Source organism: Barbus barbus (assembly GCF_936440315.1).
Source record: "Barbus barbus genome assembly, chromosome: 44".
In the NCBI taxonomy this organism is placed as follows: domain Eukaryota; kingdom Metazoa; phylum Chordata; class Actinopteri; order Cypriniformes; family Cyprinidae; genus Barbus; species Barbus barbus.
Window position 1 is genome coordinate 24,518,990 of NC_136722.1, and position 18,379 is coordinate 24,537,368.

General features: G+C 33.9%; 1 protein-coding gene across 1 annotated transcript in view; it reads left to right on the plus strand.

Moving 5' to 3' along the window:
- Positions 1-609: 609 nt before the first annotated feature.
- The window catches only part of sspo (SCO-spondin), a gene marked incomplete at both ends in the record, with an annotated part of 85,763 nt that continues 67,993 nt past the window's right edge, over positions 610-18,379 (plus strand). Inside the window, 22 exons of the mRNA XM_079407188.1 lie at positions 610-662; positions 878-1,087; positions 2,338-2,420; positions 2,584-2,761; positions 3,859-4,075; positions 5,243-5,345; positions 5,637-5,795; positions 5,930-6,015; positions 6,552-6,677; positions 6,753-6,909; positions 8,028-8,268; positions 8,357-8,498; positions 8,579-8,702; positions 9,656-9,828; positions 9,935-10,153; positions 10,237-10,402; positions 11,427-11,679; positions 14,315-14,498; positions 14,928-15,022; positions 16,158-16,414; positions 17,579-17,713; positions 17,807-18,009. Of these exons, the coding sequence (XP_079263314.1) occupies positions 610-662; positions 878-1,087; positions 2,338-2,420; positions 2,584-2,761; positions 3,859-4,075; positions 5,243-5,345; positions 5,637-5,795; positions 5,930-6,015; positions 6,552-6,677; positions 6,753-6,909; positions 8,028-8,268; positions 8,357-8,498; positions 8,579-8,702; positions 9,656-9,828; positions 9,935-10,153; positions 10,237-10,402; positions 11,427-11,679; positions 14,315-14,498; positions 14,928-15,022; positions 16,158-16,414; positions 17,579-17,713; positions 17,807-18,009 (3,564 nt within the window). The remainder of the gene's footprint in view (positions 663-877; positions 1,088-2,337; positions 2,421-2,583; positions 2,762-3,858; positions 4,076-5,242; positions 5,346-5,636; positions 5,796-5,929; positions 6,016-6,551; positions 6,678-6,752; positions 6,910-8,027; positions 8,269-8,356; positions 8,499-8,578; positions 8,703-9,655; positions 9,829-9,934; positions 10,154-10,236; positions 10,403-11,426; positions 11,680-14,314; positions 14,499-14,927; positions 15,023-16,157; positions 16,415-17,578; positions 17,714-17,806; positions 18,010-18,379) is intronic.

Sequence of the window (18,379 nt, forward strand, 5' to 3'; positions counted from 1 at the left end):
ATAAAGAGCAATACAGGAATAAATAAAGACAAAAGAATCAATTTCAGACGTTTTGTGCTCAAGAGCTCCGGATAAACTCTGAAGACTTAGGTAAAAACTCACTTCACTCATGCTTATGTAAATAATTGCTATATTTCATGTTTCATGTTCAACTGTTCTGCCTCAATTTTTTTTTTCAAAATTCAATTATTTTTTTATTTTTTATTTTTTTTATTTTGTTAAATGGCAAGTGTTATCAGTGTCTTCTAATTTAATACAAATTGCAGCAATAATATATAAATTACCATTCAAAAATTAAACAAACAAGTGATTTTGATCTTCTCAACTTCATAACTTGATGTAAAAACATAGTGTGTAGACACACTTAAAATGCCTTTTAAACTACTTTCAAGCTTATAAACAGAAGCTGAAGCAGGTGAAAATCATGAGAACAAAATTCTATCATGTGTCCAAATTTCAAACTGGTATTAGTATATAATAAGTTTATTGTATCATTTAGATCTAAATAATTATGTAATTTCATCCTCAAATAATTTAATCAATTCTTTAATTGCAGTTTCTTGATTTGATGACTTTGATGGTGAAGAACTTCAGCTCTTCAGAGACACAATGAAGGTTCTGCTCATGTCTCTGCTGGGGTTTAATCTGGTCGTGGTCATGGGGTGAGATGTTTAAACCTGACATTAAAAAATACAAATAGCGATTTCACATTTTTAAATTGGACAGTTTGTTTGTTTGATTAGTCTAGCTTTATTAATCTTATGGTTATTGATTTAAACAAACCCCTAATAGTAAGTAACTTTAGCACAGAAACACAGTAAAATTCATTATAATCTCATTTGTCACTGATGTACTCTTCTTTGAATCTTTCCGTCAGACACTGGTGTGTACGTGTGGTGGAGGAGAAGGTGGAGAGGTTGGTCTCCCCCCGTGTTCAGCGTGAGGTGGAATGTTCCACTGTCTATCAGTTCAACACGCAGGGCTGGAGGCTGGATGTGGAGCGAATGAGGCATGAACACGGAGGAGACGACGGCATCGCACTTTATTACAAGAGACAGGGACCTAGAGCCTCCTGTTACATATTCAAGTGAGAAAAAACACCATATCCCACTCATTTTGTCAGATCAGATACATTTCCTCAGTTATGTCCAACATATGCATTAATATTAGGATTGTACAGACTGTAAAAAAAGGGGGGGGGGGGGTATAAACAGATTTTTTTGGTGTAACCTGGTGGCTCTCAACAAGGGGGTTTCAAGATTAACAAGCTTTAAAATGAGCTAAAACAACTAAAACTCCAGACAAAGAGAGGCATCGTATGTCTGAAGTCTTTAAGTCTTGAAGTGTTGGAAAAACCTGGATATTTAAAGGAATTTTAAAAGTGTGATTTCTAGAAGATAATAAAATCTAATAAGCAATGGAAATGTATATATATATATTCTGTGTCAAGTTACAAAATATTTATTGAGTGCATTTTAAATATGTGAAATAATACCTTAAAAACCTCCATCCCATAATTACAAAAAAGTAGGAGTATAGGGAAAATGTGCATATTTGTCATCAGAATTACTAGATAATAACTTTTTTAATTTTTTTGACTTAATTGTTTGTTGAATGAATCACACCGTCTTTTAAAAACAAGCCTTGATCACACTGTCCACCAAAATCAAAAGGAATTATTTTCTTTTACTTATTTTTGCCACATAATTAAGATTGTAATGAGAAACAAATAAGATCATTTTAGGCTGCCAAATTATTGTTGTAAAGTTACTGTGCTATTTATATTCAAATGTGTAATTAAATTGACAGATATTAACCCCTTATTTTACTAAATCAGGTTTTTACTCGTGGTGTCCTTTTATCTTACACCTTTCACCCTATTATTATTCAGGTAGGGTAAGGATAGTCAAATCTAGCCTAAACCATGAAGTACTCACCTGCCCACAGGAATGATGCAGAAGACTCTCTTGTGGTTGTTCTTGTTTGAAGCTCAGTTTGTAATTATAAGTAAAGTCTCATGGGAGGCAATTGTAATTAATGTATTAATGTCTGTGACTCCGGTCTAATAAGATGAATGTCCTTCCTCTGTCGCTTATGCTGCTGTCTGCATCTAGCACTCTTCCTCTTCTAACTTTTACAACTACTGCTTATTCATCCTAACAAAGCGAATATTGCAAGTACAACCATTTTTATATTAAAGCATGTGTGACATTAACCTAAAAACAAGCAAATAACAAAACATTGAAACAGGAAAATAGAAATATCAATATCCAAAACAATGTTATGACCACATCACATGTATGTGTTTAGTTGAGGGCTGGTGTTTTTGCCTCTTAGACCTCCAGACATTGAGACAGAGACAGTGAACCGGACGGTCAGACAGTGTTGTGAAGGCTGGGCCGGACCTGACTGCTCACAGGGTGAGATCAGATGACAGATCAATCTATGTATGATATTAAATGTTGAATTTGTTGTAGAATATGCTCATATTTCTCTTTCTACATTATGCATAGGATGTCTTATTCATGCATTTGTATATTTCTGGTCATATCTTCTGAGTTTTTCTCTCTATTCACATTGCAGGGGTTGGTGCCCGGGGTCTGTGTTTCTCCACCTGGACATGTGAGGAGTTTCCTGGGCTTCATAACACATCTCTGATGGCTCTGGAGCAGTGCTGCAGTAACCTGTGGGGCTTAAGCTGGAGAAACGCGTCCGATCAGACCTGTCTGTCCTGTACCTACACGCTCCTCCCAGGTTACTAGTGTTCTCCACATAACCCAAAAAATAAGAGTCCTTAGCCATCTTCAAGAAAAGGCTAAAAACACATCTCTTTCATCTTTATTTGACCCTCTAACTCTAGCACTCTCTATTCTAATTCTATTTTATCTATTTGTTTCCTTTTTTTTTATAAAAAAACCCCCAAAAAACACTTGACCTTCTAACACTTGCACTCTATTCGTTTACTAACTGCTTGTTTTTTTTTGTTTTTGTTTTTTTGTTTTTAAAGGCCTATAGCTTTTGCTATTCTTTTTCTCTTCTATCTACTTGTTTTCTTTTTATTTATTATATAAATAAAAAATAAAAAAACTTTCTACGTGTACTGCGTTAGGCTAACTGAGACTTGTCATAGCACTTGAATATTATTGCTCTTTTATTGCTCTTTTTTAATAAACTTAATGTGATGCATATTTGCCAATCATGCATAAATGACATTCATGCATACAATCTCAGATTTCTGCACTCAAAACATCATGGCATAGTTTATTATTATGTCTATTAAATTCAACTTCAGTTTAAAACTTGAGTTTATTTGCTGCCTCAAATTGTTAAGTATAATCGAATTGGCTGTGTAAGTCATTTTAACTTATATTACATTAAACTGACTTAAAAAAATTTAGATGAATCTTGTAAAACTGAGGTTGAAATTGGTTTATTTTGATATATAATTATTTTGAGTTAAAGTAATGGAAAAACATGTTGCCATGATTTATTATTTCAGTAATATCAATTAGATGCTAAATTGAAAGCATGAACATGGTCAAAATATGGCTAAAACTAATCCAGTTAGTTAAAATGTGTGAAATTGAAACAAATTGGATTTATTTATTATGAAATACATAAACATGCATATTTAAAACACATTTAGTTTCTTAGTACTGTTACAGAAGTCTGACCTGCTTCATTCATGTATGACTGACAAATATGCATCACATTAAATTTGTTTAGGTTAAAACTGTGTAATCCAAATGAACAAAAAATGTACATGCAATTCAAAAAAGTCTTATGGCTAAGTATTTTCCTGCAACTTTATATTCTGGTTCTTTATTGACTCAAATGCTGTCTGTCCTCAGACTTCAGCTCTTCTCCTGTGGTTCGCGGAGGGCTGTTTCGCAGCGTTCGTGACTCGCAGGCGTCTGGCACCTGTATGAGCTGGGGTGGGACGCACTACCGCACCTTTGACCGGAAACACTTCCACTTCCAGGGCAGCTGCACGTACCTGCTGGCCTCATCCACTGATGGGACATGGGCTGTGTATATGAGCACAGAGTGTGTTCCTGCGGGACACTGCCAGAAGGTACAGACACATGCTCCCTATGAGTTCATATTCACACACACCTGTTTTATGTGTCTATAAAAGTCAACATGAACTCAAAATGGATCATATTTTCTTTCCTAATACTAGTTTCTGGTTTTATTGTGCATAATTTGTTTATTCCAAAGACTGTTCTTTTCTAAAAATTCTATTCTGTCTTAATAATCGTACATCAAAAGAATCCATCAAATTAATTTCTAATGGATTCAATCAAATTTCGTCCTACATTTTATTTTTTGTTGAATATCTGGTCTGACATATGTTGCAATCTGATGCAAAATTGGTTGCCATTTCACACACATGGAATCAAAATGGACCTTATTTACTTTCTTAAAACATGTTTCTAATCTTAATGGGCACAATTTATTTATTCTAAAGAATATTCCGTTTTAAAAACATGTTCCTCTCATCTTCATTAATCTTTTATCAAAAGATGAAATCAAAGACTTTTCATTTACACGATCAAATGAATTCCTGATGGATAAAATCAAGTTTCATACTGCATTTTATTTCTTGTTGAAAATCCAATTTTAGTCTGAAATGCATCACATTCGGAGGCAAAATTGATTGTAAACTGCATTTAATGCATTTACAGTGTATTCACACACACACAGTCTATTAAAGTCGACATAAAATCAAAATTGACCACATTTACTTTCCCAATACTTGTTTCTGGTCTTATTTTGAATAATTTACTTACACTAAAGGCCATTTTATTCTAAAAACAAGTTTTGTCATCATAATCTTTAATCAAAAAGTACATATTTCCCAAAAACTTTTCCTTTTCGTTTCTGAAGTTGTGGATGAAGGGTGTATTCTAAGCACATCTTTCATCAAAAATGAACCATTTACGAAGAATTGTCCTTTACAAATCAAATTAGTTTTTGTCATTTCATGCAGAAATTGTAGCATAATCAGTTTAAAGTTTTAGCCTATATAACTATCTTTAGGAAACTTGTTTTGTTTCTTTCATTGATGAGAAAAGAATCAGCCAATGAAATTAATTTTAATAAAATCATATTCTCATCACACTCATTTTTGCATCTTGGGATATGATCATCATTCTTTATGTTGAGTATGGTTGTTTTTTGTGTTTGATTGCAGACGGCCGGTTCTGGCTGATGTTTATGTGGTTGTTTTGTGTTTTAGGGACTGCGGTTGATGTTGGGTCTTGGCTTGGTGTCCATACATAAAACCAACATGACTGTTAATGGTTTAACACTACCGCAGGGTGAACCTCTCTTCCAAAACGGTATGAAAACCACAGAGACACTTAAATGTACTAATTGAACTATGGCCTAATCCTGGCTTAACCTAAGCCCTGTCTGTGAAACCAGGCCATTATATTTTATTTTAATTAACAAAAATGCTGTTAATGCAGTTAACGATAATAACCCTGACTTCCTTTTTGAATAATGGCACAATGCAGGATTTCTATTCTCAAAGAGGCCATATTTGGGAAGTTATTACATTTTCTGTAATTTACTAAGCGTACAGTATGTGTATGTATTCTGAGTGATGAGTGTGTTTCTTGTGCCGTCAGGAGTCAGCGTTCACTGGCTGGGTGACTTTGTGTTTGTGGAGAGTGGTTTGGGTGTCAAACTGAAGTTTGACATGGAGAACACCATCTATCTGACCGTTACCGCTGAACACCTCGCTGCCACCAGGGGGCTTTGCGGAGTTTATAACAACAACCCAGATGGTGAGAACGCTTGACCTGGTTTGACTTAGTTGCAAAATCTGACATTACACTCTTTTCATGCATTTCTAATGAACTATTATATACTTGCAGTGTTTTTCATGCAGTATGCAATGCAATGTTTCTATTTCATACAGATGACTTCACCACCAGCAGTGGAAGTGTGTCTCCGTATGCTGCTAGCTTTGGAAACTCATGGCGTGTTCAAGATCAGCAAGGCCAGGTGGGAACCACCTTCAGTTTGTTTTTGTTTTTTGTGGGATTTTTTATACAATTGGAAAAGTTTAAATTTGTAATCATATATTTTATAAACATCCATATACCCTGTTTTGGATGGAAGCATACAGTAACTGTCTATGTAGAGTTGAAGTAAAGTCGCAATAACATTGTTGCTGTGTTCAACACACACTCACACAAAAAGGTAAATTAATAAATAAAAATTACATTAAAATAAATAATCGATTCAAATAATACATAGACTGAAAAAAATAGATGTCAGACGATAAAAGCCTTTTACCTTCCCCTAACATTATTTGTAATGCATCTCCCATCCAGTAATCGCAAAAAGCTTTTTCAAAAGAAGTTTCACTTTATTACAAGTTATAGCACAAAATAAATATGAGAAAATATCAGAAGGTGCTATTACTATGTATTGTGAAATATGCTAGGCAAATAAACTTAAACTGAATTGAATTAAAAACGTCTGGCCCAAAGCATTGTGGGTAGTGTAGTCTTATTTTTGTGATCTTTAACACACAGGTGTGTAGTGATGCAGCAGAGTTGGGTCACAGCTGTGATCTTTCCAGTGACGTCTCTCTCCGGCGGGATGCAGAAACAGCCTGTCATCGTCTCAAAGAGAGTCCGTTCTCACACTGCCATCACCAGGTTAGATTAAACTAAATATAAACTAGATCATTAAACTAACACAGTTCACGACTAACATCCTCTCGGCCTGCTCAGGTGGATCCCGGCCCGTATATCGACACGTGTCTGTATCTGTACTGCAGTGTGGATGTGAGGGACAGAGATACAGCAGTGTGCGACACGTTAGCCAGCTACGTGCGTGAGTGTGCGCAACAACACGTCATCATCCGCTGGAGGAGCGCCGGCTTCTGTGGTACTTTATACTTCAGCTTAAACTGACTTCTGCTGGCGTAACACATTGTTATTGAATTATTTAAAAAATATTTTTATTGGATTAATCGCACAATCTGTCAGAAACATGCTTGGGTCATATTTCCACTTTGTAAATAAGAGTCATAGGATAATAATCACAGTTATAGGCAATTTTATGTTAGTTAGAAATCAGAACAAGAGTGAATTAACACTAATGTAGGCTTTTTTGAAAGAAATATTATAACATAGTATTTTTCAGGATATAATACGAGCATTTTACTTAACTGCACAGTAAATACTGTAGTCTGCCTACTATTTTATTTAATATAGTATGTGAAACAGTGTAAGTTACACAAAGATTTTTGAACTGTTGAATGCTACGTGACCATTGTCACATGATCTGTTGCATCATATTAATGTGATTAATAACAAATGATTAAAAAAAATGTTTTTGTAAATTAAAATAAAGTTGAAATAAAATAAAATAAAATAAAATATAAGTATTGAAAATTTTACTAACTGCCTGAAATAAGTTGAAATTGAAGTCCTAAAATTAATTGGAAATTTAAAAAAAACTGAACTCAATAAATCAAAACCTAATAGTAATATTAAATGATACACAAAAATTCAAATAAAAACTAAAAATATCAAAAATGAAAGCTAATTTGATATATTATTAAAAACGAATAAATTATACTATATAAATAATGCTAAACACTGCTATATATACTACAGAAATTAGGATTAGTATGGTAATAGTTAGCCACAGTTAATGAGATTTCTAGTGATGGCCATTGTTCTTCCACATGCGATTGTGGTTTATATTCAACAAATGTAGTTGTTTGAAGATTTGTGGCATTTAAAAAAATATAATTTTTTTTATTTCAGTTCTTAAAGTGGCTGAAGTGCCCGAGATATCTATTAATTAATTGCAATATGTATTGATTAAATCAAAAATATATTACAGTATTTGTTTATTTATTATATATCATTTTTAAAATAAAAATATATATTTTCAATAAATTTATTAAGGTAATATGTATTTTTAATAAATAAAAATATAAATATTTTCATGTATTTATTAAGGTATAAAACATGTACTTGTGTTTCGGTCCTCAGAGCGCGTTTGTCCGAGCGGTCAGGTGTTCTCCGACTGCGTGTCGTCTTGTCCCCCCACCTGCTCATCTCCTCGTCCTCCGGCGTCGGGTCAGTGTCGGGACGAGTGTGTGGGGGGCTGTGAGTGTCCCCCGGGTCTGTACCTGCACGCGGGTCAGTGTCTGCGACGGGACGACTGTCCCTGCTTCCACAGACGCCACAGCTACAGCGCAGCAGACACCATCCGACAGCGCTGCAACACCTGGTGAGTCAAACATCAGCATGAAGACAGAAACCACTGTAGCCTATGTGCTTCGGTTGAAGGTTCCTGTTACTATTTTTCCATCTTCCAGTGTGTGTCGTGCCGGTCAGTGGGCATGTTCTGGAGAGAAGTGTGAGGCTCAGTGCTCTGTGATCGGAGCGATGCACATCACCACCTTCGATCAGAAGAGATACGGCCTGCAGGCCGGCGACTGCCGCTTCACAGCCGTGGAGGTCAGTAACCGCAAGGAGACGGATCTACAGCTTCACTCTGTTTGAGATCGTCTGAAAGCATCTCTGTGGTGTGTTTGCAGGATTTTGTGGATAAAAAGCTCTCCATCAGCATCAGTGGAGGACCGTGTGCAGGAGGAGCTGCTGGATGTCTGAGAGAAATGACGGTCACTGCGCTTCATACGACAGTCACTGTCACAGATACAGGTCATCTATCCGTCTGTCCATCTAGAGTTAGTTAGTTAATTAGATTTATAAAGATGGCTATCATTCTTCCACTTCAAGATATGATTCTGTAGATTTCTTAAAGTTTTGTGGCATGTACTTTTATTTAAATCTTTAAAGCAAGTGAAAAAGGAGTGCCTTAAAACTCTATAAAGAACTTTCAATATACATATTGATCAATCCCACCTTCAATAAAATTGAAATTTTATTTATTAAATAAATTTAGTACATTTATTTTTTATTTGCTTTTATATATTTTGGTATTATTTGTACATTTTGTTTGTTTGTTTATTGGAAAAATATGACAGTATAAAGTAGTTTTATGTATTATTTATTGAAATTCATTTACTTATTATTTATGTATTTATTATAGTAGTTTATATTATATTACATGGTTAGTTACTTTTATTGTTTATAAAGAGTAAATAATTTTTTTTATGTTTTATAGAAGTCTCTTCTACTCACCAAGGCTGCATTTATTTGATCAAAAATACAGTAATATCAGTAAAAATGTGAAATATTATTAGAATTTGAAATAGCTATATTCTATTTGAATATATTTTAAAATAGAATTTATTGCTGTGTTCAAAGCTGTATTTTCATCATCATTACTCCAGTCTTCAGTGTCACATGATCCTTCAGAAATCATTCTAATATGCTGATTTGCTAATATATCTGATTATTATCAATATTATAACAGTTGTTCCACTGAACATTTTTGTGGAAACTCTGATAATTTTTAATTTTTCAGGATAGTTTGATGAATAGAAAGTTCAAAGAGACAGCATTTATTTTAAACAGAAACCTTTTCTAACATTAAATGACTTTAATGTCACTTTTCATCAGTTTAATCCTTTATTGTCTTTGCTGAATAAAAATATTAATTTGATGTAGTGTAGATACACATTGTCATCGTGTTGTCGTGTTGGTCTCAGGTTCGGTGATGGTGAACGGTCAGCGGGAGCTGCTGCCGGTGATCACAGGAGATCTGATGGTCAGAAAAGCTTCATCCAGTGTTCTGCTGATCCAGGCGTTTGGAGCTCAGATGATGTGGCATCTGGACGGACCTCTGCTCCTCATCACCCTACAGCCAGGATTCGCTCACAAGGTACCACAGTAACACAGAGAACTCTTCAGATTCATGAGTTATTTGATTTTTGGTAGCTCTTTGGGAGCTGAAGCTGCAGTCATGATACTGTTTGTTGTGCTGTCAGGTTCGTGGTTTATGTGGCACTCTGACCTGGAGTCAGCGTGATGATTTCACCACACCTGAAGGTGACGTGGAGAACAGCGTGGCCTCTTTTGCTGCCAAGTTCAGAACAGATTCATGCCCTCTGCCATCAGCAGTGACCTCTGACCCCTGTGGGACACACACTCAGCGCAGGCAGTATGCAGAGAGTGTGTGCTCTGTGATTCACAGCGCTGTGTTTCAGGTAAGTGTGTTTAGGTCAGTAGTGTCGGTAACTGGTCAAGTGGTCGGTCGTTGCAGTGAAGCTGAAGCTGAAGTCTGTTGCAGGCGTGTCATGATGTGGTGGACAGAGAGCCGTACATGCGTCTGTGTCTCAGTGAAGTGTGCAGCTGCGGCCCGCAGAACTCCTGCCAGTGCACCGTCCTCACCGCCTTCGCCCGGCACTGCGCCCAAGAGGGGGCGCCGGTCAGCTGGAGAAACCGCACATTCTGCTGTAAGAAACCACTTGATTACATTCATATTTATTAATAATAGCAATTAATTAATTATGTATATATATATATATATATATATATATATATGCACACACACACACGCACACATATATATATATATATATATATTACTATCAATACAAAATATATTATTGTTAGGCAATAATATATTAAATACTTTTTTAACAAAAAATATATTATATTTGTAATATTTGTATTATTATTTTTTATATAATGTAGTTATTTAAAATATTTATTATTAATTGATAATAATTAAATATATGAATTATATAATAATATATAAAATTATTACATAATTTAATATAATATTTAGTATTATATATGATAGTGTTAAAGATCAAAGTTGTGAAATCACACATTTTGCTGTAAGAAACCGTTAAATGTTAATTTTATATGTGATATTTGTAATATCATTTAATATTACCGTAATATAAATTATAGATATTTTTTAATGATACTGTTATATGATATTAGTGTTATAAAATATTATTATTATTATTTTAAAGTAATAATGTTGTATGATATAATGTCAAAGTGGAAAAATTGCACATCCTGCTGTAACAAATGGTTTAATAGATGAGCTTATATTATGTGTGTTGCATGTTATGTTATATATGATAATTGTAATATTATTTGATATTGTTTAACATGAATATATATATATATATATATATATATATATATATATATATATATATACAGTATATGTGTGTGTGTGTGTGTGTGTGTGTGTGTGTGTGTATAGTTATAGATATATATATTCTTATATAAGTTAATACATAATATACATCTTATTTATAATAATATGAGTATTTACTATTATATAGTAAAACTATTGTAAAAATCAAAGTGATGTAAACCATTTGAGAAGTGCTCAGATACATTCCCAGATTGGATTATAATGCGAGTCGAGAGAATATCAATATCAAAAATATTGATGAAAATAGTCTAATTAAAGACAGATATTTTTCCCAGTGTATGAAGTGTTGTGTCTCCCTGCAGCGGTGCAGTGCTCTGGAGGGCAGGTGTATCAGGAGTGCGGGCGTCTGTGTGGGACGTCCTGTGCTGATCTATGGGACGGCTGGAGCTGTGAGGAGCAGGAGGGCAGCAGGGTCTGTGTGCCGGGGTGTCAGTGTCCAGACGGACTGGCTCAGGACGATCAGGCTCAGTGTGTGCCGGTGGACATGTGTCCCTGCAGACACGCAGACACGCTCCATCCCGCCGGGAGCACTGTACACCAGAACTGCAACCGCTGGTAGGAAATCACAGCAGCTCATTCACACTCACGGGAGGTGATGTGTGGCTTAGTGCCAAGGGTGGTGGTTTAGGGCTCAAGGCAGGTAACCAGAGGGTGGCTAGTTCAGATCCTTGTGATAACAGAGCCATAAACCTTGAGGAAGATACTGTACTGTCACACAAGTTGCTTCAAAGGGACTGAATCTGTAATAAGTTCATGGTAATATTGTGGGCAAATTCAGCTTATTGTGATAAATATAGATGTTATTCCAATTTTTTAAAATGATTAATTATTAAATATTCAATTTTAATACAACTTATTCTGACAAAACATGTTTAGTTATAAATTAGAATTAATTATATGTCCCGTACAATTTCTATGCTTTGCTTTGAATTCCAGCTTGAATATCACTGGACTACATTTGATTCATCCCAAAATCAAAATTGTAAAAAATAAAAAGTATTTTGCATGAACATTTTTTTAAGGACTGTTCAGATTTTTGTACATTTTGACATATATTTTTTATTAATAATAAGCATTTTCTCTGTTAAATTTTACTGTAATAAGATTTTTAATGCAATGCAATATGTTTGCTATCGTTTGCTGTATTAGCTTAATTTATACAATTTTGAATTAAATATTTTAGTATTAAATAAATTTACTAAAATATATTTGAATATAAATGCTTTTGAGGTTAAATATGACCTGGAAATAGAAATAAAATGTAGAGTTTTAAAGCAAAATGAAGCAATAGTGAAAGAGACAGATTGGTCCATCTTTCATCTCGTTGAAACTTTTTATGATCCTGTTGTTAAAAGCTTCTTGTCTGTCTTATGGCTCTGATAACACAGCAAATATTCAGCAAAAATTACCTTTGTACTCAAACTAATGCATGTATGTGGGCCAAAGAGGAACAAATTCAGAAATCACTGACCAGCAGAGTATATATATATATAAAATATTGCATTAGTTGTATTCTCATTTACATTTTATGACCCGACTTTTGAATAAAGTAATTGATTTTAGCAACTAGATTTTAACTTTTTCTGAAGACAATATGAACAGGATCACTACCCCACAATAACAGTTACTGTTCTGAGTGGTTGCTAAGGTGTTCTGAGTGGTTACTTAAGGTGTTCTGGGTGGTTGCTATGGTACGGTAAGGATTTGTGCATCTGTGCACAGATCTGTTTAACACACACACGATCTGAAGTTCAGCTTGAGCTGATGTAAAACCACTAACACGGCAGGTGACTGGTCAAGGTTTGCACTCTTCTCCGGTCACGGGCCGTGCGGCTGGTTTTGCATGTGCTGTCCCATGTCTGTGAGTGTTTGTGAGGTGTGAGGTATCTGATGAAGTCTCTCTATGACCCGCGGGCTCGTGTCTCGGGATAGGTTGATTTCATCGTGTCTCTTGTGCCTCGAGATCAGCTGACACGCACCGCTGTGCTCTATGGAGACTGATATCTGAGCGAGTTTCTCATCCGCTCCTCATGCTCGGTGTGGTTATATGGAGTTTGGGTCAGACCGATAATGAAACACAGACTGAGATTGCACAAGCATACACTTTTATAAAGCGTTTCCTCACACCTCCACATGTGTGCGTACAGTATATGAGTAACACATGCTTTCAGATTAAACAACGGATCCAGGGTTCAACAGCTGAACAGATGTTTGTGAGATTGTCCATCAGCAATTCTTTATGGTGTCACAATAAATGTTACATTCATCTAGATTTAATTAATAAATAATGATTATAATAATAATACATTATAATAATCTGTTTAATAATTAAGAAATTAAGTATTGAATCTTATTTTATTGAGATTATTTTATTCATTTATAATTAACTGCATGCAGATAGTTTTTTTATTCATTGATAAAGTATATGTATTTTATTTTATCTAGATTGATTTATTAGTGATTGAAATTATTTAATTTATTTGTTGATTAATTGATAAAAGTATAAATATTTAATGACATTTTAGAATATTTTTGTTTTATTTATTTTCTTTGTGAATATTTTATTTATAATTAAGTCATTGTATTTATCTAGATTTATAAAAAAAATATGTATTTCATTTGATTTAATATCTAGATTATTTATTTAAATATCTTGTAACAATTAATATTATAATATAAAATGAATAATAATTATAGTCTGTCTAGATGTATTTATTTATTTATTTGATTGGTTGATTTTCTGCACCTGTTGTTCCTCTATAAGACACTTTGGTAAACTTGAAGAGAACTCACTTCATACAGCCACTAAAAATGACCACAAACACATGATGATTCAAACACAATTCAAACTAATAATGAAGAGAAGTGACCTCAGTAAAGACATCCTCCGAAATTAAAGATGCACAGTCTCAGACACTAGTGCAGTGACATACAGACATTTAGAAGTGAACAAATGCTTTTTGTTGCTGCAGTTTGAGGTTTAAATGGGATTCAGAGTGTCTCTTTAGTGGTGACTTGTCAAACACATGGTTAAACTTCGACCTTTCTTCACCTCTTAACAAAACAGCTGTACAGTAACAGTAAGAACACTGCTAGCAACCACCCAGAACACTCCAGCAGCGTGGCAGCAGGTTTTGCATGATCAAGCACAGCTAATGTGCAGTAATGTTTGTGAACTGTGTGTTTGTAGTGTTTGTGCACGCGGCGTGTGGAACTGCACAGATATCTCGTGTCCTGAGGTCAATCAGTGTCCAGGTTCTCTGATCTTCTCTCCTCGTTCGTGTCTGAGGACCTGCTCCAGTCCGAACTCTCCTCTGGACGCCTGTACTGAACCCGTCCACGGCTGCGTCTGTCCTGAGGGAACCGTGCTGTTGGTGAGTCTCCTCTCAGTTACATAAACACCATCATGCTGCTTGACATGCACAGGTTTCCTTCATGTGTTCATGCATTTCCTGTTGATGACCATGATTTGCTGCTTGAGGCACATTAGGGGGCGGGACCTTCTCATATTAGAAAGCATTTGATTGGACCAAAACTGAGAGCATGATGAGTCATTTCTGTTACTGGTCCATTTCAACAAGAGTAGGACTGTAAATATTAAATGTGTACTGTATGTCTTCAGTAGCATATAGATGTCCTTAATGCAAACAGATATTGATATAAAACCACAAAACACATGGGGTTTTAAGAGCATAAACATAATTAATGGCTAAACTAACACTCTTTTTAAAACAAATGTGTTATTATAACCTCTATAAATCTCTCATGTTGTTTTCTCTTTTGATTATTTTTTTAATTTATAGGGGGATCAGTGTGTAAAGCCAGACGAGTGTCCGTGTCACCACAACGGCAGACTTTATTTCACCAATGACACCATTTCTAAAGACTGCAACACATGGTGAGCAGGAACAGCAATTTATTTATATTATTTCTAATAATATCTCTATAATATATACTATATATTTCTCTTTCTTTATTAGTTTTTGTGTGAATATTTGATTAAATAAATGCAGCCTATGGATATGTTAAATCAACATGCAAATATATATATAGAAAACATGAAACATGTTATATAAATACAGCAACCTATTAGAGTTGTATATGAATAAATATTTTAATATGAAATTAATATAGGTGCTAATTAATAACACTTCAAATTTGGCTGAAAAATTACCCCCCAAAAATCATGTAAAGTAATTGTGTTAAATGAGAAAAGCATCAAATAGACAAATTACAAAGAGTTGCTTTAAAAAGAAATATTTGATTCGACATATAATTTACTACACATAAACCTTTAGGCTATGACTCTCACGGTGCACACATGGGGAGGATACAGGAACACGCAGATGAGGAAGTAAACTCAAAATAACAGTCTTTAATAACATCAGGGTGAGGCAGGACAAGTCAGGGCGAGGGTGACAGACAGGAACACCAGGGAGTAACGAGTAGACCACACGAAATCAAACTGAACAGACAGGACTATAAATACACAGGATAATTAGACAAACACGGCTGGACAAGAATTAACTAATGATTACATACAAGGACAGGAAACAAACCAAATATGGAAACATGAGGCGGGAACACATGACACACGACAGAGGACTGACAATGGCAGTCATGATTATATCATTTTTTTCAGAAGCTGCAAATGATTTGGTAACTAGATATATACACAGACTTTTTATTACAGCTCAGAGGAGGCATGAATGCATTTACTATTGCATAAATAATGTCATGAGATTAAAGGGATTTTAAAAGAGTATCAAAGGGCTAGTTCACTTAAAAATTACAATTCTGTCATCATTTACTCACCCTCAAATCTGTATGATCATCTTCTTCTGTGGAACATAAAAGAAGATCATTTGAGAATTGTCTCAGTATTTATTTATTTTTGTTCATACACTGGAAGCCAATGGCAACCAAAACAACACAACACTGAAAAGATGCTTTGCTTATGATGTGAAATGAAGCCCAGTGCTTTTATCAATGCATGTTACTGTCACATATAAACCTGTTGTTCACGTTGACAGTGTGTGTCGTGAGCAGCGCTGGCACTGCGGTCAGTCGTTGTGTTCTGGCACCTGCGTGGCCACCGGTGACCCTCACTACATCACGTTTGACAGCCGTTATTACTCTTTCCTGGGCGACTGTGAGTACGTTCTGGCGCAGGAGAGCAGCGGTTTGTTCAGCGTCAGCGCTGAGAACGTGCCCTGCGGCAGTACAGGAGTCACCTGCACCAAATCTGTCACTCTGACCGTGGGAAACACGGCCATACACCTGCTCAGAGGTGAAACACACATCAATACACACAAACACACACATGAGAGAGTTACTCATCAATATGAAGACAGCAGCTGTTACATTGTTAGATCACTATTGCTTTAATTATAAACAAACTAATTTACTTACATTTTAGAATCATTTTACATTTATATACTAATATATATTAAGCAAATGTATTTAAGTTATTTATAATTTATGTATTAAAGTTTTCATTTATTTTAATTTTATAAGTTCAGGAATACACATTATTTTAGTGTAGAACGTGTTTTATTAGCATTTGCATGTTGACCGTTTTTATTTATTTATTTATTTGATTTTTTAAAATAATTTCATTTATATTTAATTTGATTCTCTCTAGATTTATTTATAAATATATGTATTTAATTTTATAAGTTAAGGAATGCACATTATTTTAGTGTAGAACGTGTTTTATTAACATTTTATTTTTATTTATTTATTCAATTTAAATTTAAATACATTTATTAACATTATTTTATTTTTATTTATTTATTAAATTTAAATAAATTTATTAACATTATTTTATTTTTATTTATTTTTTTATTTTATTTAAAAAAATATTTAATTTATATTTAATTTAATTTGATTCTATCTAGATTTATTTATAAATATATGTATTTAATTTTATTTTATCTATGTTATTTTATATATTCATAATTAATTCATTGTATTAATCTAGATGCATTTATTGACTGGTATAAGTATATGTATTTAATTATTTAATTTATTTGGATTAATTTATTTATTTATTTATAATGAATTTTATTCTATCCAAATTTAATTTATTTATTTATTTATATCTATATGCATTGAGAAAAGTATATATTTAATGATATTTTATCTAGATTATTTCATTTATTTATAATTTATTGTGTTCATCTAGACATATTTATTTGTTTGAAAAAGTATATGTATTTCATTTTATTTTAGTTAGATTATTGATTTAATTAGTTAACGATACATTTTATTCCATCTATATTTATTTATTTTATTCAATTTTTCACTGTACTGATGTGATAAAAAGCATAGTTTTTTTCAAGTTCTAAATTATGTCAGATCTGATTGCATTCAGATTTATGTGAGTAATATTTTCATATCTTGTGATCATGTTTGTGAATTACATCAGCTCACATATGTCTTATTCTCTCAGGTAAAGCTGTGACGGTTAACGGGGTTCCAGTGACTCTTCCAAAGTTATATTCGGGCAGTGGTTTGATTCTGGAGCGGGTCGGGTTATTTGTGTCCCTCTCGTCTCAACTCGGAGTCACTCTGCTCTGGGATGGAGGTACATCCGTTCTTATTTCATTCCATGATCAGTTATTCGATTTTTTTAAAAAACTGCTGGTTTGATGAACTGCTGTCTGTATCTGTTACACAGGAATGCGTGTTTATGTCCGGCTGAAGCCTCACTTGCGTGGCCGAGTCGGAGGATTGTGCGGAAATTTTGACGGAGACTCAGAAAATGACTTCACCACAAGACAAGGCATCATGGAATCCACTCCAGAACTGTTTGGAAACTCCTGGAAGATCAGCCCGTCATGCCCTGACGTCTCAGACCAGGATCTCCGTGACCCCTGTGTTGTAAGTAGTACTGCACCAAACAGAATCGCAAAAATAATGAATAAAAATATTTATAAATTACAATTTCATTTTCTGAATGAGTAAATGCTCTTATATCTATTGGATGAACTCTCTATGAATTACCTGCATGTGCTGATGCTGTATTATTTATTAAAAAAATGCATGGATTCTGGGTGAAAATTCTGGTTAATAAGAGTTTGATGATAAACATAAACTGATAATAAAATTACTTTTTCAATAGACTATATTTTAATAAATAAAAAATAAAATTGTACTAAATTCACTATTTTATTGTACTATTTTGTTTAAAATTAAAAATACAAAATACTATTTTTCTAAAATTATAATTTTTTAAATGCTCATAAAAAAC